Source organism: Monodon monoceros, unplaced genomic scaffold, assembly GCF_005190385.1.
Source record: "Monodon monoceros isolate NGI ecotype Baffin Bay Population unplaced genomic scaffold, NGI_Narwhal_1 Super_Scaffold_5, whole genome shotgun sequence".
NCBI classification, from domain to species: Eukaryota; Metazoa; Chordata; class Mammalia; order Artiodactyla; family Monodontidae; genus Monodon; species Monodon monoceros.
This window is the reverse complement of record NW_021703782.1, coordinates 60,930,157-60,948,346: the sequence shown is the minus strand read 5'-3', so window position 1 is coordinate 60,948,346 and position 18,190 is coordinate 60,930,157. Positions and strand designations below refer to the sequence as shown.

Here is an 18,190-nt window from a genome sequence, read left to right as displayed (position 1 = left end):
GCGCGTCTGGAGCCTGTGCTTCGCAACGGGAGAGGCCACAACAGTGAGAGGCTCGCGTACTGATAAAAAAAAACAAACGACAACAACAACAAAAAAAATGACCTACGCACAATAGGAAAAGTTTCCAGGGTATTGTTCAAGAAGGCAGCACGCTAAGTGATTTTGCTTGAGAAACCCTTTCAGCCAAAGTCACCACAGTGAGATCAGATGACGTAGTAAAACTTAAAGGATGGATTTTCAGTTAGCCGGACACTTGTATATAACAAATACTTCACATCCTAACCAACACAATCCTGGGTGCATTTTCTGGATCATTTCCAGAGAAGAGGGCTCCATTTTTTTTTTTTTTTTACCCAATGCGTACATCTTCCCTCGCCAGGGTCCTGTCATTGTTACTCACTGCTCGTGTCTTTTGTATTTCCAGCAGTCATTAGAAATGAAAATATTTGGGTGGATAGTGCCAGAGTGGGCAAAGAGGCTGTGGATAAAGGAGGAAAGAGGATACTTTCTTCAAATAGAGCAGACTCATTCCTGTCACTGGGAGGGGGAGGTTACATTGCTCATCTTGCCCCCAAATCTCAGATTTCACAGGGAGATGATGACCTTACTTGACAAAGACACTTTTTTTTTTTGCATGGGTATTTCGGACAAGTCCAAGGAAGACACAAAAAAAGGTTTTTTAAGTTAATATTACTTGTATTAATTGTTTATCCCCCTCCTTTTCTTAAATAAAGCAATATAATTGCTTATAAATGCCTCTTCTAATATTTCAGGAAAAAATCAATTTAAGTATGTCAGCTTCACTGGTGGTAGCTGTGATTCCATTTTTCTCTTGTCCCATTTGCCAGTGTCATTCATGTGTGAAGAGAATCTTTTTGGCTGGGGTGATCTGCCTCAAACCTACTCCAAAGTTATCATTCACCACAAGTGCCACCACCAGAGAATTACAGTTTGACTGGCGGAAGTGTGCACTGAACAAATAAATAACTCTGGTCCTTGCCTGCTATGGGCTTCACTCAAATCAAACCCAGCGTTTTTCTTTTAATTTTGATTCCTTTTTCTTTTTAAGAGACTAAAGCAAAGTTCAAAATAGGAACTGAAAAGTTTTGGGTTTTTTTGCGGTGGGTAGGGAAGCCTTCATGGTAGAAAGTGAGAGATATATTGGTGATTTTTTTCAGTGCTTGTGCCTCTCCTGCTTCCCCCTCTCCTTTTTTTAGTTATCTAAAATTTCTTCGTTTGCTTCATGTAAGCATCATTATTACATTTATTTTTTTCAACCTCTGGAAACCACTTAAATCCTTGTCTAATACACAGACTTATTTGCATAAACATCCTTCTGTGCAGAGGGTAAAGTGGGAACTCTGTACAGAAATTCTGTACATGTGAGACTTAGGTAATTTAATAAGTTTGTTTACCGTTTCTTAAATTCAGGCATCTAATAAAGATCCCTCCCCCCAACACTTAGCTGCAGTGGGACACCCCTCAGGAGAGTCAGGGCGTATACCTACCTTGACTTCTGAAGTGAGGACTGACGGGAAAACAGACACATTTTGTACCTCTGACAATTCAGCCTAACTTGTTTATATTGGCAAGGGAATAGGAGATAAGCTAAAGAATGTAATTTGTCCTCCATCTGAAGATATCAGGGCGTGAGTTCTTATCGTTTTGCAGACCATGAGTGTCTGTTGTCGAGATGCTTTCTGTTGATACAGAGAAAATCCATTCAGGCAACTCAACTGCCTGAAGGACAGGCAGAACACCTCATGGTTAGGTAGTTGTGTTCTGGGCATGTCTAATTGCAGCAAGCTGCAGTCAGCCCCCTAGCCTCTGTAAAGAGAAGTTTTTATATAATCTGTTGGAGGGAGGATAAAATAGACCCAGGCAGTAAATGAACTTGCAGTTTTTAGTTAGAAAGGAGTTTGCTTGTGACTGATGGGGGATTAGCAGGAAGCACATGGCAAGCCGACTTATCTGAGTGTTTGTGCTGAGTTGTATTAAACTGTGGAAACATTTTGAAGTTTGCTCTAGAAGAGTGCACTTCCAAATTTGCTGGCTAATACAGTACCAAATTTCCTTGAAAGCCTTTCTTTTGCTGTGGAGCTTTTCTGAAAAGCTGAGTGATTAAACTAGGCTTCTTTACCTTGGTGTCCTTGGTGGCAGTAAATATGACCAGAGCTGAGGGTTGGGCACGTAGCCGCATTGTCTCATTGAATCCTCACTACCACCCTGTGAGGTGAGTACTGTACTGTTATTATCCCCATTCTACTGACGAGGAGACTGAAGCACCAGGGGCTAAGTAACTTGCTGAGGCTCACACAGCCCGTAGGTGAAACTTATCAGTTATTTTGGAAAGACACAAGGTGAACCTTGCATCTTTTGGAGTTGTAGTCCTTTTGGAATTGGAGATTTGAATATCCAAGTCCACGTTTGGGTCTCTCTGGCTTCTCAATTTTAAGGGTCCTTCAACCACATAAGGATGTCTCTGTATTAATGGACTAAAGAAGCCTAGCTGTGTGTATGCATCAGATCTAGTCCACAGTCATGGGCTGAAAACGGCTAGATTTGGAACCAGGGATATCAGACATGCTCTGGATACGTCCCTTTGATCCTATGGTTTTAAAAACAATGACTTGAATATACCTCGAGGAGTTGGCACACACTTCTACATAAGTATTTACAAGCCATAATGCTAACGAAGAAAACGCCCAGAGTAAGTGAAATGTGTACACTATTGCACTGGTATGGCTTTTATTGATGACTTACTTAAACTTTGAAAGGAGGAAAAACACTTTGAGAACTGAATTTAGGGTAATTAGTATGATATTAATCTTATCAGTAACACCCGGATTTTCTTTTTATTAAAGGGCTTCAGTGTATTAAATCTATTATTTGGTGTGCTCATACAAATTCTTCCAATATTTTTAACTACCAGTTTCTTGAGCTTATTAGGGAAATTCATAGAATCACAGAGAATTAAAGTAATTGTTAGAAATTTCTATCTCCTCTCTTTTGGCTCAAGCAACCCAGATAAAAAATATCTACCCTGTTTTAAAGGCCTCGAGGGAAAATATAATAAAAAATGTCCCTCCATATCTATTCCAATGCTTAACAACCTTAAGATTTAATGTTTAGAAATTGGTTTCTTACATATGGATGAAAGAAACTAAATCTGAAATATTATGAAAAGCTATGCATTATGTAAAAGACCTCCCATTCAGAAAAAAAATCAGAATGTACTTAGCTGAAAAGAATCTCTTTATTATAATAGTATATCTACAGTGCCTAAAACAAAAAAAAACAGAAATGCATTTTTGCCTCCAGAACTTTTCATCAATGCTAGAACAAGGGCTACAGATTACCTCAAGAAGTCTTAACTAGCCCTAGGTCTTTGGGAAAGTTTTACCTAATTTCAGAAGGAAGTGAACAAAAGACCAACAACACTACACACACACATGCTCACAGACACATATACTCACACTCACACACACTGTAGAAGCACTTTCTTCTAACTCTTCCAATTCCTCCTGTCAGAATGTTTGCTATCCTTGCATTGTCATTTAAGCCCACTTCTAACTGGTGTTTGCTGGAAATTGAATAAATGTGTCTACTTTTTCATAATGTATGTCTTTGTATGGTTAATTATTAAGTCGCTCTGAAGTATAGAGATGATTAGTTTTGTTACCATTTAATAATTTTAATATTTCTCCGGAAAGATATAGAAAGCACTTGGAAGAATGCCCATGAGAGGTTTTAACATCTGCTTACTGAGATTTTTTTTTTTTTTTTTTTTTTTACTAACCCCTCTGGTAGCATCACTAATTTTATTTATAACTTTGAAGTAAGTAAAAATTCACCTAAGAGGAGAGATGGAACACTTATTTTAGGTCCAGACCTAGCAATCAATTTAAACTCCTGAAGTTTAATGTGGGAAATTGCTTTAAATTAACTTAAGTGCATTTTGATAAGCTTAATGATTGCGTATCCCTTTATTCTGATAACATGAGAAAAATGCTCTCTTGAATCTTAATATTTGCTAAGTTTTCTTAGGTGGAATGAGCAGATTCTTTTTTCCCCCTGCACTGAATGTTTTCAGAAATATTTTCTAATATGTAGTAAAAAATTAAAGTTCCCTAGATGCACTGATGAAGCCTGAAATACAGTTTATAGGTCATTTAGGGAAAATGTGTGCCCCTTTTAGTTCACGTCAGAAGACTGGCGAGCTGCTGCCTGTACTTGTAAAGCATGGGTTCTAACAGCAGGGCTCTTCCACGCTGGGATGGAGGGGGCTTGTGGTGTAGTTTGCGAAACGTGATTTTGGGACCACACCCAAATTGCATCCGACTGGTGGGTGATTCCCTTGCTTTTTCAGAACCCTGAATGCACCTGGAATTATTTTTAAAATCCCGCTGTAGACCTACACTAGAAGCTGGCTGTCCATTCCTTAATCAGTTTATTACCTAAGAGTCATTTTTGGGCCATTTCCCTTTGGGATAGATGCCAGCTTCTTGTCTTTATTTTTTTCTTTTTTCTTTCTTTTTCCCCTTTCCTTTCCCCTCCCGCCTTCCTCATCTTCCTCCCTTCCCTGCTGTTTTCTTCTCGTGAGACCTTTACTTGTCCCCATCGCCGGGCTCGCAGGGGGCAGCGGGCAGGCCGGGTATGGGCACGGGGTGCCTTTCCTCCCGAGCTGCCCATGTCGCTCTTGTCCCGCAGGCCCGGGGCCGGAGCTGAGCGGCCCGAGCCCCCCACAGAAGCTGCCGGTGCCCGCGCCCAGCGGCCGGCCCTCGCCTGCGCCCCCTGCAGCAGCGCCGCCGCCCGCGGCCGCCGTGCCCGGGCCCTCGGTGCCACAGCCGACCCCGGGGCAGCCCTCGCCCATCCTGCAGCTGCAGCAGAAGCAGAGCCGGATCAGCCCCGTCCAGAAACCGCAGGGCCTGGACCCCGTGGAGATTCTGCAGGAGCGGGAGTACAGGTAATGCACCTGCCCCGGGGGTAAAGACGCTGTATTCTGGCAGGTACCACCCAGCCTAGGGGGTCCGGCGTCTGCTGGTGTTGTGGTCATTCTTTTCTGTGGGACCAGGGAAAGGCCTAAGGGAAATTGCAGAGGCCAAGACTCAGGCTTGAGAATGATTTTAGAACAAAGTCTTAAGGGAAGAGTTTCTTTGCCACTGGGATGGGGGTGAGGACCCTCTTCTGGGGGTTCTAGGTTCCCAGGACTGTGCTTTTCACTCATTCAGTCAGAAAACTTTTATGCACCCCTATGACATGCCAAGATCAAAAGTCCAGCCCGGAGTTCCTAAAGATCCAGGAAGGCCGTCAGCCCACACTTAGATTATGCACTTTCCTTCTGGTTTGTCAGTTTGTCCTTGAATGGTGACTGTAAGCGGCTCAGATGTTGAGTGTTCTGTTGGCCTAACCTTCAGGTTAATGACACATCTAGTGATACTAAAGCGGTACTTCAGTAGCATGATACAATGTCTTCTTTGATTGAGTTCATGCATTTGTTGGTCTGTGGCTTGGTCTAGCTTTTGGGCTAGGCCCTATGTAAGTGTCTTCCCATGGGGTCCTTATTTAAACTCTTACTCCAAAAACTTCATTTTCACCTGATTTGGCCCATTTATCTAAATCAGGGATTGGCAAACCTTTTCTGTAAAGGGCCCTAGAGTTTCTGTCATAACTACTTAGCTCTGCCCTGATGGTGTGAAAGCAGCTGTGTTGGCTGTGTTCCAGTAAAACTTGATTTATGAGAACAGGCTATGGGCAGGGTTTGGCTGGCAGGCTGTAGTTAGCAGATCCTTGATGTACATGGTTAATGTCAACCAAAAAGAGAGTCCAGTAAGTACTGAGTCAAGATAAGATGAAACGAAGATCACGGTTTTGGGAGTTAGCCAGAAAGCATGCTCTGCCACTAACTAGCTGTGTTGCCTTCCTCAAGTTACGTCGTTTTTCTGTGACTCAGTTTCCTCCTATGTTAAAAGAGGGTTTTATAGTATCTTTTGTAGGGAGAAGATAAAATGATACAAGGACTTTCAATACATATTAGCTATTATTATTATTTCCCAAGTATGATTTAAGTTAAAAGACAATTAGGTTTAAAAATTATAGGGGATGTTAGTAAATAATGTCTAGGAGCCCTTATTTTAAAACATTACCTTACTCTTTATTGGAAAACACGTGACTTATCTGTTATTATATTAAAATACTAAGTTACCAGCTTTAAGAGTTATTTTGAAAGAAATCACAGTAACTTGCCATTAAATGTGTGTACCTTTTTGGATGAAGAGTATAACTTTATTCTCACTGCTATTACTAATCCTCAATTAAGAGCTTTTATGTTTCTGTTTTCAGCTTTTCACATATCCCTAGAGAGCTAGATACCCATCATCAATTGATATTTCAGTGTTAATAGGCAGATTCTGTTGGGTGAATAATCGCAGTGTGGTATAAAAGTCAAATATTAGCCCTGTGTGCTCGTTTGGGGCAGAAAATCTGTATTCATATGCAGTCCTTTCTTTATGTTGCTACTGAATAAAAAAGTCAAAAGTCTTTTTTTTTTAAAGACAGTAAATGAGATAGAGGGGTATCGTTTGGTTACTCTGAAATTCTGACTTCCTAAGAGCTAACGTTATTTTCCCACCTTGAAGGTACAGAGCTACCAGTCCCTTTGTTAAATCACATGAACTACCCTCGTAACACAGACACTATACCTAGAAATACATGCGGATTTTTCCCCCTTATTCATCCTATGTTGTGTGTGGGTGGGTGGGTGTGTGCGTGTACACGCTTACTGACTCCTAAACCTTCTTTTTTCATTTTTACCAGAATTGTATTTGCAGGCCTTTCTTGTAATGAGCTCATTTTAGCACTTCTTTTGAAAATGATCGGAAGGGATGGTCTCCCAAAGTATTCAGTATTAATCGGTACTATTTAGCCTATTCCAGTGCGTGAAAAGCTTTTGTCCTCCACACCTGTGTCAATTAAAAAAAAAAGTATCTATCAGTATCTTTTATTTTTTTTTATTTTTTATTTTTTTAAACATCTTTATTGGGGTATAATTGCTTTACAATGGTGTGTTCGTTTCTGCTTTATAACAAAGTGAATCAGTTATACATATACATATGTTCCCATATGTCTTCCCTCTTGCGTCTCCCTCCCTCCCACTCTCCCTATCCCACCCCTCCAGGCTGTCACAAAGCACCGAGCTAATATCCCTGTGCCTTGCGGCTGCTTCCCCCTAGCTATCTACCTTACTACGTTTGTTAGTGTGTATATGTCCATGACTCTCTCTCGCCCTGTCAAAGCTCACCCCTCCCCCTCCCCATATCCTCAAGTTATCAGTACCTTTTAAATTGCAAGCATTGCAGAAGGTGGTGGAATGGCTCTTTTTCATATTATTATTATTACTTGATAAATGTCTCCTCTTTTTGTTAAGCCGCCTGGCTTTTGAAGTGATTGATTTGGCAAGCCTGGGTTCAAAAAGCTGGTGGGTCTTTTGGCCTGAAGTCTCCCGTGGCCATCTTGAGAAGAAGCTAAGGTTTACACTAGCAGGGTTTTGTAGGGGCATCTTTTGTCTTCTTCAGTTATAGAGCAGTAGCTGGCTTCTGCCTCTATGAAGATAAATTGTCCAGCTACAGAGATTAGTTATATTTATCCCTTAAAAAGGGTTAGATTAAGTCCCTTAGGCACTTGTAAAAGACAGCTAAAAAACTCTTTTCCTTCTGCCCCTCTTTGAGAGAACGGCTTACTACCCTTTACCACTGATAGGAAGAGTCCAGTGTATCTTTGTCTCCTGATTGAGGATTTGAGCAAGGTCTTTAAAAAAGTCTCTTTTATAATTTCATAAACTTGGTTTGAGCAAAAATCACCTGTCAGAAATTCTTTAACAGATGTTCGTTTCTTTGACTGTTGTAGTATCACTTACCTTGTCTATGAAAATTGAAAGGAAATTGTCAGAATCTTAATTTTTTTTACTTTTAAGTCACTTGGCCGCTTTTCCTTGGTCCTCATAAAATCAGAATTTTGACAAATTGATCTTCTTTTTTCAGTAATAGCATAAATAAGTTTCTGCATATGAACACTTTGCCTCAGATCTATACAAACTCTTCAGTTAAAAACATTTTGTTCTCATTTAAATTGGATCCTTTCTTTTAGACCATCCTTTTCTCATGATGGAACTGTACCGCTTTTCTCTGTAGTAAGTGTCAGTGACTTTTTTTTTTTTTTTTTTGGTGTTTTGGCATGCTTTTTCGGCCCTGTCAATGTGCCTAACTTCAGTTCTTCCATCTAGGATTAGAGGGTTGGTCAGAAGTGCTCCACGAATTATCACGTTAGCATGTAAATTACACAGATGTTTGTGTGAGAAAGAAATATATTTCACATTAAAAGGAGTTTATATCAGAAGAGCATCTTTGAATTATGCGAGCCCTCTTTGGTATCAAGTCAGAATTTAGCATGAAAACAGTAGTATAGCCTCCTTGCCTCAGGAAGCCAGCCTAGTCCCTTACCGTGTTTTTTGTCCTGCCCTGGTCTCCATTACAACCCTGAGAATTCCTTCTTAGAAATCACCAAGAGCCGCTTCCTCAGCAGAGTTGCCAAAAGTCAGTCTCCCTCTCTCTCTTTTTTAAAAGGTGTCACTCAGCTCCTGGAAGGAACAAAATGTACCAGTGTCATTTTCTGTTCAAATCACTCTCCTACAGGAATCATAAACTTCTCCTCTGGACCTGAACAAATATCTGTCGCCTTTAATGGAACTCTTTTTCTTGTCAGAACAGTAAGCCCTCTTGATTTACTGTTCAATCTGTATGAAAAACCTGAGCGACCTAATTCTGCTTCAATTTTCTGTACCCGTGAGGACCCTAAATGAGTCTCCCGCAGTTATGCAGTATTACATCTGTTGTTGTTTCGGGAAGTTTAGAATCCTGAATCTATCTCCTTATCGGGCTACCTGCTGAATCCCACTGATGGGAAGATGAAATTGTCTGGAGAGGCGCATTATTTAAAACGAAGATTTCTATTAACCACCACACACACGCAAGATAAAATTCTCTACGTAAAAAGAAGCCCCTCCTGTACCTTTGCTACTCCCCACACACACACACCGTGTGCTGAATCGAATGCATACAATTTTACTTTGGAATCTACCCTTCCTCTTCTCCTATAGTTTGCACGTTTGCACTTTGAACTTCTTGCCTCCCTTTCATAAAAGAAAGATTCTTTTGTGCTGGGGAATCTGAAATTCACTGACAAATTACTAGGCCCTTTGGGGAAGCAGTCATTTCAGGAAGAAGTGCACCCCTCCTAACCCCTTACCCCCTCCCATGCCCAAGTCAGCCAAGGCTCCATCTACCCCACTCCACACCTCCCCACCTCCCTACTTCTCCTCTCCGCTCTCCAACTCCCCCCTCTCCCGGTTCAGTGTGATTTAGTCTCTACACGGTCAGCCCGGTTGTCCTAAGATTATTTATTTAGGCCTAGTTCCATAGTCCTTTAGATGATTAAGGAAAAAGCAGCCATTCTTCTAATGTAGCACCTGACCCACTTTGTCAAACAGAGTAAAACACAATACCAAGGGATAGTTTGAAAACATTCTGCGATAGGCAAATGAAAAGGGTCTGCAATAAATCTAGAACCAAGGAAGCAGAATAACCATATCTCACCCTGCTGTAGTATCTAAATTTCCTTTAGTATGGCCTTAACGCTACACAAGTAAAATGATCTTGGTTTAGTTTTTTTCCCTTTAAATTATGTATTTGAGAAGAATCTGTAATAGATTTTTCTCTTAATATCCTAATTGTTAAGATCCATCACCTGTTGCTCTATTTGGGAATTTTTGGTTATGTGCGTATTTAAGAAATTGAATTGGCTAAAGAAAGTAAAGGTTTGTTTCATACAAAGAAAAATTTTAAACTGTGATGAGAATCCCATGAGTATCGATAGTAAAAGGAATGTGGAGGAAAGTTGGGAGAGTCTGAACAATTTGATCAAGAGAATAAATTGATGAAAGTTTATTGTTGTTGCTTGAACTAACACATTTTTAGTCTGTTGCATGGTTAAACCATTTAAAAGTACTATTGTTTGTGTTGGTATGCATAGTTGAAATAACACACAATAATAATAATGTTAGTAATAACACATTATGATGATAAATCATTTAGTAAATCAGAATTAATAACACATATATACCAAATAAAAGAGGAATCTGTCAGAATATTATTGTCAATGAAGTCAATGAAAAATGATGCATTACCCTTACTATCATTTTTAAAGTTTTGAAAAAGATGATATTTTATTTCTCTACCAAAGCAAACAACTCTTAAGTTTTTAAAAACGCCCTCATTTTGATATTTGGGCTATATGAACTCTTAAGATATTTTGCAACATCTAAGTCACAGAAGGTTTTACTTTTTTATATCAACAGACAGCATCATAAAGGTTGAAAAATGCATAATATTAATTTTTAACAGAATCTTTAATTATCAATTTTTATAGTTGAGTTCCAAGGGAGTTTGCAGTTAGGAAGTATATTTGAATTATCTGCAGTATCGTTGCAGTGGTGTTTGTGTCAGGCCAGTGAGGGTTCCAGCCTCGGCTCTCTCCTTTACTGGCTCTGTGAAGTCCACATGTTTCTTAATATCGCTGAACTTCAGTTTTCTCTTCAATAAAATGGCGCATTTACCTTGTAGAGGGGTGTGTGTGTGTGTGAGAGAGAGAGAGAGAGAGAGAGAGAGAGAGAGAGAGAGACAATTAAATTGTGCTTTAAATGCACCTAACTTAGTGGAGTTACTATTAGTTTAGTTTAACTTACTACCTTTTACTGTTCTTTCTTTGTCGAAATCTATTCCAAGACAGTTTTGCCCCAAATTTGGGGGGAGGTCATTCTAAAAATAGATTTAGATGGCATGTAATTATTTGTAAGAATAGAATCCAGGTGAACCCTAAAACCAGTTTCTATGACTAACAGTAATAGTATCCCAAATGAATAAAGTAGCAAGTCTTTTATTTTCTATTCTGCCTGTATTGTGAGGAAGTACCTATAGTTCTATTTTTTGATGATGTCCAGAATGAGACTCCCCGGCAGTCCTTTTCTGGAAACTCTTAGTTTTTAAAAACTGTTTACTATTTACTGCTGCTCCAAACCTGATTTTTAAAAATGCCTAATTTGCCTTTTCTTTTCTCAAGCAAGCACTGCTCGCAGAGGAAATGGTTGTGGCTGGTAGTGCGCTCTCTCTCTCTGAATGTTTTGGGTTGGCTGGTTTCTGTGACCTCAGCACCTAACACTGCTCTTGTTCACTCAGCTTTACTGGCTGTCATCGTCAGCACCTTGGCAAGGAGGGCAAATGGCCCCATTGCCTTAGGACAGAACTAGAAGTTAGAAAGAGAACTCCGTCGTCTCAGCTCCGCACTCTGGCTGGCCAGGCGTTCGGGAGCAAGTCATATTTTCCTGTCTCATCTTCTCTCTCTCTTTGGAGGGAGCCATGGGGCTTGACTTTCCTCCTAGATGTATTCTGAGCCTTCCTTCCTGGCTGTTAGAGAGAGGCTGTGAAGAAGGCCAAAGTGTTAAGTAATATAGCACCTGTCTGCATTAATGCAAAGGTAGCTTTTCTCTGTTTAACATCAGATAATCTAGTTGGGTATCAGAAATCGGCCGTCAGTATCTGGAAGGTGAACTTAAACCTAAGATTGTTGTCTATCATTTAAGACCAGACTGTAATGTATATTTCCACCTTCCCCCTCCCCCATTTTATTATCTCCGTTAGACTTCAGGCTCGCATAGCCCATAGGATACAGGAACTGGAAAATCTCCCTGGCTCTTTGCCACCAGATTTACGAACCAAAGCAACCGTGGAACTGAAAGCACTTCGGTTACTCAATTTCCAGCGTCAGGTAATACCTTTTCCCCAGCACATCTGAGGTGCAGGAAATAAATATAATTGTTCCAGAGTGTGATCTGTGTGTTTCCTTAAGTCGTTCAATATTGGTATAAAGATATAAACTTAGTAAAAGACTGTATCTTTTCGACCAGCAGCACAGAACTAAAAGTAATGAAGACTAACTGCTTATTATTCTGTTTTTCTCTTCTGTACATCAGAGACATTTTTTTCTTCCATATTATGGTTTCCAAAGTCAGAGTTATGGCATTTTGTTACTGTAGATGAAACCTTGAGAACAGATGGGATAGCTCATGTTTGCCTTTATGGTTTCAAAGAAAACAGGAAGGTGATAGATCAGAGCTTCTTTGTAAAGAGAAATGTAAAATCCTAGCCGTGACTATGAAAATCATTTTAACAAATAAGAAAGCCACTCAACTAAATAGCTCATTGTTTATAGAAATACATAAAACTGGTTTGTAACTGTTGATTATTCGTCAACACCTACTTTTGGAGCATTTCATCACATCAGACCCCCATATTTGACTTATCAGTGAATTTGTATCTATTGTTCTTGCTATGTTCTTAGTAGTCACTGATTAAGAAAGGCTAGCATAGGGGCTTCCCTGGTGGCGCAGCGGTTGAGAGTCCGCCTTCCGATGCAGGGGGCGTGGGTTCATGCCCCGGTCCAGGAAGATCCCACATGCTGTGGAGCGGCTGGGCCCGTGAGCCATGGCCGCTGAGCCTGCGCGTCCGGAGCCTGTGCTCCGCCGCGGGAGAGGCCACAGCAGTGAGAGGCCTGCATACCAACAACAAAAAAAGAAAGGCTAGCATAGCGATCTATTTTATAATCGCTAAATCAGTAGGAAACTAGTGGAATGATGTAGAACTAATTTTCACTTTGGCGAGTTTTGCCTTCTCACCCCAAAGCTTCAGGTCCCCTGGTCGTCACACAGCGGCATTTAGCCAAAGGGGAAAAGGAATGCTTCCTCGCCAGTCAGACGGGCTTGTTTGGTGAAGGTCTCGGGGCATGCAAAATGAATAATTAATGACTGAAAGTAGTTTGGAAGTACTGAATTACATGACTTGGTCTGTTGGAGGATGTGAGTAAAATCACAAGGCCATCCCTCTTGCTATTGTCATATGAACTTGGAAATACGTTTTGCCTTGTTGGTTATAATATCACAAGAGGGGCATCGTGGTGGCTGGTGGCTACTTGACCGTAGGTTTGTGAGAGTAGATTAGAGCTTAACTTAAAAACAAAAAAAGAAAGGAAAAAAAAAAAAGAAAAAACTTTCTGCACTCCATTTGCTTCTTTCTTACAGGTAACTTCATAAAATGCCTTGATAAACTGTTTAATAAAATTTTGTTAAATGAGTATTTTCAGGAATAAGATTAGATTCAAATTAGCTTCACTATGCTGGATTCTGATTGGTTTCTGGTTTTTGCTTCATATTATTGAAAAATCTGTTATCTGTGAAGTGTTCCAATGAAATTAGCTGTAATGGATGCTGATTTCAGATTCAGTCGAATTGCTATTTCAGTGCATGTTTCCACCCCCCACCTTTTACCACCACGTAACATACAATATGAATGAAATACTATATTTCTGATCTAAAAGAAGTCCATAATACAGTAAAAAAAAAAAAAAATTAAGTATCTTGCAAAGAATATCATTGTTAGGAGTGGGAGGAAGCCCAAACTAGTATTTCCCGTCTTTTACATGAGATGATGAATTAGCACTGTTTGCATATCTGCAGCTACTTCACATGAGCAGGAAGTAACTCTTCTATTCTTTTTTGCCCAGCGTTGTTCACGTTAATCTTTAAGCACAAAGAGAAAGTTAGCATGGCACTTACAATGAAGTAAAAAAATGTAAAAAGCTTATTAACTAATTAATATCATTAGGATAATTAGAGTGAATCAATTTATTTAAAAGCCAAGACATCCTCTGCTTACTTACTGATTTATTTTCTTTACTGTTAACAGTGCCGTACTTGCTCCCTCTCTGAATTTTTTGGAAAGAAAACTTAGAGCATCTTTGAAAATACCATATACATTCAGCATGATGTAGTCCCTTTGTTTCCTAAAAGGCCAACTGTGATGGAGAAACTCAGGGAGTCACCATTCGGCTCCACTAAATGGAGGGCAGGGGACAACGGGGGTCTGGCCTCCGTCTGGGGAGGTGTTCTAACTGCTCCCCTCTTGACAGCTGAGACAGGAGGTAGTGGCCTGCATGCGACGGGACACGACCCTGGAGACGGCCCTCAACTCCAAAGCATACAAACGGAGCAAGCGCCAGACCCTGAGGGAAGCCCGCATGACGGAGAAGCTGGAGAAGCAGCAGAAGATCGAGCAGGAGAGGAAGCGTCGGCAGAAGCACCAGGTACTTGGGCCTGGGCTCTGGGTGCCCCGCCGTTCACAGAGATGCTAACCAAGAAACTGGGCGGAGTCAGAACCACTGAAAAATGGACAACTGCGGGCAGTGGGGACATCACAGAAAGGATCCTGGGAACTTACGTAGTCCAACCACACCATTTCATAGATGAGGAAACCTAGGCCCAGCCAGAGTGGTAGGTGACCTCCGCAAGGACACGCAAACGGTCAGTACAGGATAAGGGGGTGGGGGGCACCCTGCTTTCTGAATTCCAATCACGTGTCAAATTCATAACCCCATGGGATGCTGCTGACTGGGTAGGCACAGGCGGGTTTCCTAGAACAAAGTCCTGGGGAAGAGGGAACTTGGAAAGAAGAGGGCAAACCGTTATTTTTATCACAGATATAAATATAGTATCCTGGGCTTTTCAAGGGCCCAGTTGAAGGTTTCACAGGGGCAGATATTTTAAAACATTCCTTTCTAGGGATTTGGAAATATTTTGATGTAAGATCTGATCTCGTGTTGTAATCCTGTGAGTTTTACTTGTTTTTCTGTGCTTAATTTAGGGCCTTGATTAAGTTTTGTTTTGAAAAGTGTTGGACTTAAGTGTCAATAAGGTTATAAGTTTCCCCTTCTTTATTTAAAAAGTGGATACAAAAGATGTATGGCAATTTTAGCTTCCTATAAAACTTCTTTTGAGGGACAATTCTAAGGTATTTAAGTGAGAGCAGAAGAAACACTACTTTTGTAACACGCTTCTCACTGGAAACACCCGTCTCCCTGAGGTTTATCTGGGAGTGATTTGCTTTAAATTTTATCATCACTGTTTTGCAGGTCTCTCTCAACCTTTGATCTTTCCATTTTCACGTGGCCACACCCTCAAGGCCGGGGAGGCTTCTCTTCCACCGGCTGGCACCAAAACGAACTTTGAGAGGTCATCTTTCCCACCACTACATAGCCCACACCTCAGCTATGGAGACACACCAGGGCACCTGTCCCAAAATAGGTTCTAGTCCCCCATGGCTGTTCAATACACAGAGTTTCCCTGTACTATGATGAAACCTCAAACGACATTGGGAACTGAATTTTAAGCCTTCTCTTCTCCCCGCTTTGGATCCCTTAGGAATACCTGAACAGTATTTTGCAGCATGCAAAAGATTTTAAGGAGTACCATCGGTCTGTGGCCGGGAAGATCCAGAAGCTTTCCAAAGCAGTGGCCACTTGGCACGCCAACACTGAAAGGGAGCAGAAGAAGGAGACCGAGCGGATTGAAAAGGAGAGAATGCGGAGGTTGATGGTAAGGGGCCTGCCTACAGGAACCCAGGAAAATGCCCCCCTCACAGCCATCTGCACTGAGAATGTTAAACATGCTGTAGTAGAAGAAGAGAGTAAAAGCTGCTTATCAAATATACTAATCCATTCCTTTGAACTTCACAGGGATGGAGTAAAAATATCTTCCCTTTCCTAGACAGTGCAGTGCCACAAATCTAGGGCTACCACTGATGAGTATAGGGTTTCCATGTCCTAGGGTGGCACTGTTATTCAGATGATAGCTCTTTTTTTTTTTTTTGCGCTACGCGGGCCTCTCACTGTTGTGGCCTCTCCCGTTGCGGACGCGCAGGCTCAGCGGCCATGGCTCACGGGCCCAGCCGCTCCGCGGCATGTGAGATCTTCCCGGACCGGGGCACGAACCCATGTCCCCTGCATCGGCAGGCGGACTCTCAACCACTGCGCCACCAGGAAAGCCCCAGATGATAGCTTTTTACATAAAGTCAGGTACTATATTTTGCAGGAGTTTTGATCACCAGACCTGGAAGGATGGAAACGGCAGTTCTTTTTAAAGTGTTGCCTCTTTGAGACTAATGACACAAGTTGTTTTGAATGAATATCTCATGAAGTTGTGTCTTGGAATCTAAGAAGTTCTCTTTTTTTGAAGCCGCTGGTGCTTCAAAATTCTGGCAGAAATTTTTCTCTAACAGTTTAAAAAGTGATTTTTAAGTTAATTTTGAAATGCTGCTTTTTTGATCATAGCCGTGTTATTGTCAAAGGCTATTCATGGGTCATTTCATTTCCACCGTTACTTTTTAATGGATATATAAACACAGAAGGAATTGGTTTATATCACTGGCCTGCGTATTTGAGTTTATTGGCCATTTATTTTTGGAATCGGACCTCAGAGCACACCGTGGATTTTAGAAAAGTGTGTGTAATGTATATTGATAGGAGATGTGCAGATTCTATCTGGGATGTAATGCCTGGGTACTGGATGAAGATAAAATCATTAGCCTCAACCCATAATTATGTCCCTGGAAAATTCCAAATGACATAGTCTTCCTGGCTGGTATTACGGTTTGCATTTTTTTGTCATTAATTTTTTTGGATTTCGGAGAGTGAACACCATATTTTAAAAGGCTCTGTGTCCGGGGTCTACTAAGTCTTACCACCTTCTCCTACCTCCCTCTCGTTTTTTGGGAGGGAGGAGACCAGGAGATGGCTAACTAGCTGGGGAGACCATTTTATAGTATTTGAGCAGGGAACAGTCAAATTTGTCTGATTCAACTGAAGTGAAACTATATTAGAACTTCAGTAACAGATTGGCTTGACACTAATGATCAGGCATTTGCAAATCATTAATTTTCGCAATTAAATGATGGAATATACAGATAACCGAGACACTGAAGTTTTTTTTTATCATTCTTTCTTCAAGTGAGATCAACCATAACCAAAAGCAATTACAGTTATAATAGCATTTGAGGTTCATGCTCATCCATGGGGCAGACAGCAGCCAGACGGAGTGACGAGGCTGCTGTTACTCGGGCAAATGCTGGAGGGACACCCCTGCACTGAAAAACCTAAGCTTCTCTGTAAGGAGCTGCCTCTTAAAAGATTTTGCAGTGTGTTCCTTTTATCCTGCATCACACGAGGAAGATATTTTTGAGATGTCCTTTTATTGGGATGTATAAAAAGATTTCTCTGGAAATGACCCAGAGTGCATCAGTTTTTATTCCATTTAACCTCATAATATTGCTTAACAGGAGGTAGAAGTGGGAAGTACTGTGTCTGTTTTATGGCTCAGCACTGTCAGGCTTCAGGTGCTAATGACTTGTCTCCAGTCATCTGGGCCCATCATGCAGTGCTGACCTGTGACCAAAATCCCTCCCAGTCAACCACATTTTTTATAAATTCATTTATTTATTTAGTTTTGGCTGCGTTGGGTCTTCGTGGCTGAGCGCGGGCTTTCTCTAGCTGTGGCGAGCGGGGGCTACTCTTGGTTGTGGTGCCCGGGCTTCTCATTGCGGTGGCTTCTCTTGTTGCGGAGCACGGGCTCTAGGCGCGCGGGCTTCAGTAGTTGAGGCACACGGGCTTACTTGCTCCGCGGTATGTGGGATCTTCCCAGACCAGGGCTCGAACCCATGTCCCCTGCGGTGGCAGGTGGATTCTTAACCACTGCGCCACCAGGGAAGTCCTTGTAATGCTTTTAAGTATAAGAAGTTATTTGTTCAAAACCTATTTCAGTTCCTTGCCTCTGGAAGTACTTATTGAAATATTTATGAATGAAAAGCTGTTATGTCTGGAATTTGCTTCAGGACAATCCAGTTTGGGATTGCAGGGAGGAGGTGGGGGAAGGGCTGCAGCAAAACAAACGGGAGTCATGGGGAGTTAATTTTTGTTGCTTGGTGTTGGTTATATGAGAGATTTTACTACCTTCTCTACTTTTGATTATATTTGACACTTTCCAAAATAGAAAGTTAAGAATAAGTTTCAGATGGTGAATCCTCAAATTTTAACACTTTTTGCGCAGTTAAAGGAACACAAAAGAATGAAAAGTTGGCTCAGAGTGCTTGATCACACCACACAGATAGTTATGTGTGTTGACCTTGCCGTGAACTCTGGTGTCCCGGGGCATAGGCATCGTACCTCCGTGTGTTCCCTATTCCCAGACAGGGTGCGA

The 18,190-nt window shown here is 41.2% G+C and overlaps 1 protein-coding gene across 5 annotated transcripts in view; it reads left to right on the top strand.

The window, feature by feature from the left end:
• SMARCA2 (SWI/SNF related, matrix associated, actin dependent regulator of chromatin, subfamily a, member 2) overlaps window positions 1-18,190 on the top strand; it is a 172,761-nt gene that overhangs the window by 26,569 nt on the left and 128,002 nt on the right. For all 5 annotated transcript variants that reach the window (XM_029203354.1, XM_029203350.1, XM_029203351.1 and 2 more), the window contains 4 exons: window positions 4,711-4,966; window positions 11,751-11,877; window positions 14,074-14,247; window positions 15,362-15,535. In XM_029203354.1, the coding sequence (XP_029059187.1) occupies window positions 4,711-4,966; window positions 11,751-11,877; window positions 14,074-14,247; window positions 15,362-15,535 (731 nt within the window). The remainder of the gene's footprint in view (window positions 1-4,710; window positions 4,967-11,750; window positions 11,878-14,073; window positions 14,248-15,361; window positions 15,536-18,190) is intronic.